This window comes from Spea bombifrons, chromosome 9 (genome assembly GCF_027358695.1).
Source record: "Spea bombifrons isolate aSpeBom1 chromosome 9, aSpeBom1.2.pri, whole genome shotgun sequence".
NCBI lineage: Eukaryota > Metazoa > Chordata > Amphibia > Anura > Pelobatidae > Spea > Spea bombifrons.
The window spans coordinates 27,933,195-27,939,396 of NC_071095.1; the positions used below are offsets into that span (position 1 = coordinate 27,933,195).

General features: G+C 40.9%; 1 protein-coding gene across 1 annotated transcript; it reads right to left on the reverse strand.

The window, feature by feature from the left end:
* Nucleotides 1-2,304: 2,304 nt before the first annotated feature.
* Nucleotides 2,305-4,816, reverse strand: MLLT11 (MLLT11 transcription factor 7 cofactor). The gene is made up of 2 exons (XM_053474765.1): nucleotides 4,666-4,816; nucleotides 2,305-2,758 (listed from the first exon to the last, which is right to left on the reverse strand). The coding sequence occupies exon 2, from the start codon at nucleotides 2,750-2,752 to the stop codon at nucleotides 2,519-2,521; it is 234 nt and encodes a 77-aa protein (XP_053330740.1). The 5' UTR covers nucleotides 2,753-2,758; nucleotides 4,666-4,816; the 3' UTR covers nucleotides 2,305-2,518.
* Nucleotides 4,817-6,202: the final 1,386 nt, after the last annotated feature.

Genomic DNA, 6,202 nt, shown 5'->3' on the forward strand with positions numbered 1-6,202 from the left:
ACTGAACAAAACATAGCAGTTATTTTTGTTTAAATGGAAGTACAAAAATACATGTTTGTAAATTTCTGTTAAATGTGCCATACTGTATATCCACCATGAATACCATTTGTCCCTGTTTAGTCTGGCCTGCCCATCTTTGTGACCCAGATCCCTTTCTCTCCCCTGATGCCCCTCTTTACCTTCCCTTATGGCCATAGGCCATTTTAAGAGCCAAAGTCTTATGGCAACCCAATTTGCTGCATTTGACACTAGATGGCACATTCAGCCTCACCAAGGGGTATTATCATGATGATAGACCTCATCATTGGAAGTCTCCCACTTGCTCTCTGGTATTCTGTCCATTAGAGTGTGTGGGGGAATGTGTGTCTGCATGTGAGGGAGTGTGTGGGTGAATGTGTGTCTGGGTGTGAGGGAGTGTGTGGGTGAATGTGTGTCTGGGTGTGAGAGAGTGTGTGGGGGAATGTGTGTCTGCATGTGAGGGAGTGTGTGGGTGAATGTGTGTCTGCGTGTGAGGGAGTGTGTGGGTGAATGTGTGTCTGGGTGTGAGAGAGTGTGTGGGTGAATGTGTGTCTGGGTGTGAGGGATTGTGTGGGTGAATGTGTGTCTGGGTGTGAGGGATTGTGTGGGTGAATGTGTGTCTGGGTGTGGGGGAGGGTGTGGGTGAATGTGTGTCTGGGTGTGGGGGAGGGTGTGGGTGAATGTGTGTCTGGGTGTGGGGGAGTGTGTGGGTGAATGTGTGTCTGGGTGTGAGGGAGTGTGTGGGTGAATGTGTGTCTCTTCTTTTCTTGCCCCACCCCTCTGCTCTTTTTTCTCTTCCCTTCTTTCCTTTCCTCTTCCTTTTTCCTCTCTTGTCTGTCTTTTATCTCCTCTCGTTCCTCTTTTCTCTTGTCTCACTCCATTTTCTCTTCTCTTCCATCTCTTTCATATCCTTTACTGTCTCTTTTTTCATCTCTTCTTTTATCTTGTCTCCCTCACTCCTCTCACTAGTCTTTCATTTAATGAACCAACTGCAAAAACATGTATGTTCTCATTTATAAAACTACACCATGAACACACCCCCTGTAGCAAACCCTTCAAAGATTTGTCAATGGCTTGGCAAAAGGCTTCTGCATTCGGATTCGCACAAATTTCAATCTCTCCCTGCCTTCTCTGACCACTGATTCTGTGTCTCAGCGTCTCTGCCTCCTTCTCCGATGTACTGCTATTTCATTAATCCACCTGCATTGTTCTCGCCTCTTCTGTGTACTTCTAAAACTATTTGGAGGAATTAGGTAGAGGTTGTTCCTTTGGAGTGTGCCGAGTTGCAAAAGTACTTGGGAAAGAATAGTGTAGATGGATCAGCGCGCAGGAGAAAGAGAAGCGGTCCTTAGAGACAGTAGGGAGAAATTCAAAATGAGTGAGAGTAACACCGAATTTTGTTTCCGAATGAAAAAGCCCTCCCATTTTTGTCCGAACTGAAAGGTCAAGACACCAAATTCATTGCCCAAAAATGAAAAATGTATCTAAATAATTTTTGGTCCACATGCACAAGTCATAACTCAAGTGGCAGATGCCATTCAGTGTCAATAAAGTTTTTTATATATATATATAAGATGTGACATTTCCCCTTTCTAAAATAGCCACACCTGGGAACTCTTCGGGTTTGACGCGGAGATTCTGGGTAAAGCCCTGCTTCCCTGGGTCTCCGGGTCAGTTTCTTCTTTCTCCAGGCAGGGGGCAGTGTTTAGCTATGGGTTGTCCACCCACCCATTTCCTTCCCATTCCTCACCCACTAAAAGACTGTCTGGGAATAGTCCTTTTATTTTTTACAAAGCCCTGGGAAGTTCTGAAGATAGCCACATAGGGAATTTCCATTTATTTGTAATCAAATTTCCCCTTCCATGCCCTGGGGCTAATCTTGTTAACCCTTAACCAACTGTAAGAAGACCAATATACCATCCTGCTGGTATAAATGTTTTCTTAGGAAATAATGAAGCTAATTAGTCTGTTTTCCTTATTGAAATTGCCAATAAATGTAGAAATCAATATGTAAAATCTGCAATACATTATGAAGGAGTGAGGAGATCTACACTTAAAATCATGGACCACAGAAAACTCCCCTATGCACCCACAATGCAACATGTTTGCTCGAATTTTGTGCCATCACAAATAGCCGTCGAACCTTTATGTGTACAAACATTAAAAAACAGACCAACAATTGCCACGTCATATTTTTTTTTCTTGTTTTTCTTAATTCCAGGCCAAACAATACAGACAATGTGTTCTCCAGTGTAACATCTCTAGCTTACCGCGATCATGGGTACATTTTACCTTTTTTAGTGAAATGTTCGATTTTTGGATGTTCTGCAACATTATGCAAATCAAGTGCTAAATCGGCATTTAAAACATAAAATATCAGCTTTAAACCTTTTGTTTTTAAAAAACCTTCAGTGTCTTACAAAACATAAATAAATTAATAAATTAACAATAAAATTTTGCCGGGAGAGTTAAGGCGGCAGATGTGATTACGGAAAATCCCTCAAATTAGGTCAAAGTCCAAGCTGTCAATACTGGCAATAGGGGCCCTCCAGTAATTGAAGGCGGTGTACTGTGACAGGATGTCTTCTTCGTCTCCAGATTTCTTGTCGAAAGAAGACTGTTTCTTTTTAGGGTCTTCAAAGCCCAGGCATTCCAGCTCAGACAGGTCCAACTCTGGGATTGGAAGTTTCCAAAACATAAAGGAGTTGTACTGGCTGCTCGCAGTGTCCAGCATTATCACCTAAAAACAAAGGTATGGGTGAAAACAAATGATCCAAGGCTCTCCAGAGATCCAGCCTCAGATGAGTCTTTTCTGTAGCCCAACCACACCACAGAGGAGATATTTTCCCCATCACCTGGGTAATTCACTGGTCTGCACTTGGACCTATGCTTGACAATGTTCACAGGCTGTATTTTGTGGGGATCCTGTAGGTGTGGTATCAAAACACAAAACTGTAATTGGACCACAATAAACATCACTGTATGAAGGTACCTTGGTTAAGAATTCCATTTTAAGTTTATAGTGGAATCTGACAGAATCTCAGACCTCAATGGTGTCTTCTGACTTAAAGTGTTCCAATATTCCCTGTTAGACTTTACTAATGAAGCTGAGAACACCCCTTATAACTCCCTTCTTGATCATTATTTTTGAGCATTTGGATTATTGTAGGGGAATGTCTGCCACCGATACTGGGAAGGCATTAGACAATATTGACAGTCGTTCTGTTCAAATGTCTTCTCTAATGTTCTCCAGGCTGTGAGAAAGACGTGTCTCTTACTCCTTCCCAGAGAACATCTTATTAAACTGAGACAGGGCCAAGTGAAAAGAGTAACTGAACATGGGAGGGAGGGCATGAATGCATCATTAGACATGTGCATGAGGGTGAGCGCGGGGGGGGACTATTAAGAAACCCTGTCTTAGCTGCGCCTCTAGTTATTAAGACTATCCTGGGAGAAAGGGGTTAGTAAGGATACCTTACCCTTCTCCTATCACAACAAAATGTCACAACAATAATAAGGGTAAGGACAATTTTGAAAAACAAATTGAGGTGATCTAGAATTTTTGTAAGTAAATTTCTAAATCAAGCGGGGGGAAAAAATCACAAATAACGAAAATGCCAAAAATATGCATCGCATATTGGCAAGATCGCGTGATAATTTGGTGATTACATATAGACATCAATAATTAATACATTTCTAGCTGGGTTCCGAGCAGACGTTCATTGCTGCAGTGAGACAAACCCGCAGCCAATACTGCATTTTAATCGCTCCGTCCTCATGACAGCAATGCCTACTTCTTCTCTGCAGTGCACCACTCCCATCAGAGGCTACGGTCCCTATTTATAATTCCCGGCGTATTCCAATAGAATTACACAGCCTGGATCAGAAAAAGACGCCTAAAATATATCCTAGCTTGGAGAGCCAAGCATACCTTTATATAGCTTCTCTTCTAGAAGATATTTAAAACATAAAATAATTACTTAAAATATTTTTTTTTATATATATACAAATATATATAAATATATTTATATATATATATATATATATATATATGTATATATCCAACTATATATATATATATATATATACATATATATATATATATATATATATATATATATACATATATACATATATATATATATATGTATATATATAAAAAGGGATGTGGGTAGGTATTTTTATTTTAAGGTAAAGCAAGCATTTGGAACAAAATGTTAAATAGAGAGTAACTATTTTGTGATGTTATCTTTACACATTTGGAAAATATATATATTTTTTAAGATAAATCCAATTGCGAGAGGTAGAGATGGGTGATCAAGAAACAACAGAACTCACCCCCACCCCTCCTCCTATTTCCCTAACGTATAATAGCTTCTAAAATCTGACATATGTTTTCCCCCTTTGGGTCTGAAAAAGAAATAAAATTAAATTTGCATAATTGTCCGAAAAACTACTTAAAATCTCTATCGTATTGAGTCTCGCCTACAGATTTCTTTCATACACAAATTCCATGTGCTATAATTCTAGAATGGAATTGCAGAATACGCCGGCACCTTAAAGTGATGTATGTGTCCATACGTCTGCAGAAATATGTACATATATGTTATAGCTGAGGTTGTGCAGGTGCAGGGTGAGGATACTTACTGTGTAAGTGCTGATGCCTCAGAGGTAAGAAGAGATGCTATCGTGAGGCTGCGGTGATACAGTATCGCGCTTGGCTTTGTCTGCCTCTGTGAAGCTACCCCTCCTAGGCTCACACATTTATGCTGACTCTCCCACAGCTGAGGATTCTGGGACAATGAATCAGCCACATTCTAAGAGACGCAGATTGCCATAAAAAGCCAACTCCCCGTGGAGCGAGATCCATTGCAGCGTAACAAAAGAGCTGGGGTTAGAACGAATAGCGGTGTTGTGCTTTAAATAATATTATGTATTATTTGCCAGCCAGCCCCGTCCCACGTTATTCTAAGCCGGTTACTTTGCTCGCTTTGTTGCCGTATTGTTTCGCTTGCTTAAAATTTGCAGTTTGTAATTCAAATGCACATTTTCAATGTGAAACTTGGTACATGAAGTGTGTGTTTGTTTGGTAAGGCCCCCCAAAAATGGCTGGTTCCAAAAAATGACACATAAAAGTAGATTTTGGGCAAACAGCGGCCACCTGTCCCTTGGCATCTTCAATGCACAGAAAGACATTGTTATTAACAGGTGGAACTTGCAGGATATCACGTCTTCGATAAGGAGGGGGCCTGAATGTTTTTTCTCTTTGTGTATTTGATTTCATATCATCTCTGCAAGCTTCATTATTGAAAGCAAAGTGGCTTGAAGGTAGTGAGGCATTCTATCCCGTCTGAGACGGCACTTCATAGGGAAAAAAGCTCCTACTGACATCAGAATTCTGATACACTTAGTTGCAGATCTGTCTTGCCTTTTGATGGGTTTCAGTTATTATGTGTAAGTGTATTCCAAGTTTGCCTTTGAATGTTTGTTAGCCCTTTGCTCTGTGATCGTGCCTTCTCTCCCTTGGATTCTTCGGTTCTGTCAGAGGAGAGCTCATTGCTTTTTTAAGTTTGCTCTGTTAGTTTACTGCTGTGTGTCAGAATTTCAAAAGGCAGTTTCTCACACATGCTGTAATGTTATCAACATGCAGTTACGCAACACATCCTTCTAAAATGGTCCGTTTTACAAAATCTGATGCACTATGAACTGTCCTCTGGGTGCTATGGACTAGTCTGAAGATCTTATAGTCAGTTATTCGACGTCCTCCAGGTCCTATCACACTAAGGGGAGGATACCTAGAAAGTCTCACTTGGCAGCGGTTTCACACCAATAAATGTAAAAGGAACAATAAACTTTTAACCGGAATTTGCTTGCTGTGCTTTTGCTACTCGCCTCTCGGCATTTGGGTCTTTCCAACCATGCGCGCAACAAGGCAGAGACAAAACAGGCCAAAGACAAGGAAATAAATGCACTTGTTATTCTCCATATCCCGAAAGAGACCTCGGAGCAGAACAATGCTCTCTCTTCCTTTTCTATGGAAGTACTTAAGGCCGGGTAACAATCGACACGGACAATAATGGGGTCCCAGATTACCAGTAACCCAGCCATATATACCCACGATGAGAGATTCTGCACCTGATGGTGTCGCTAGCATGTAATCAGATTACTCAAGTGCCAAGTGACC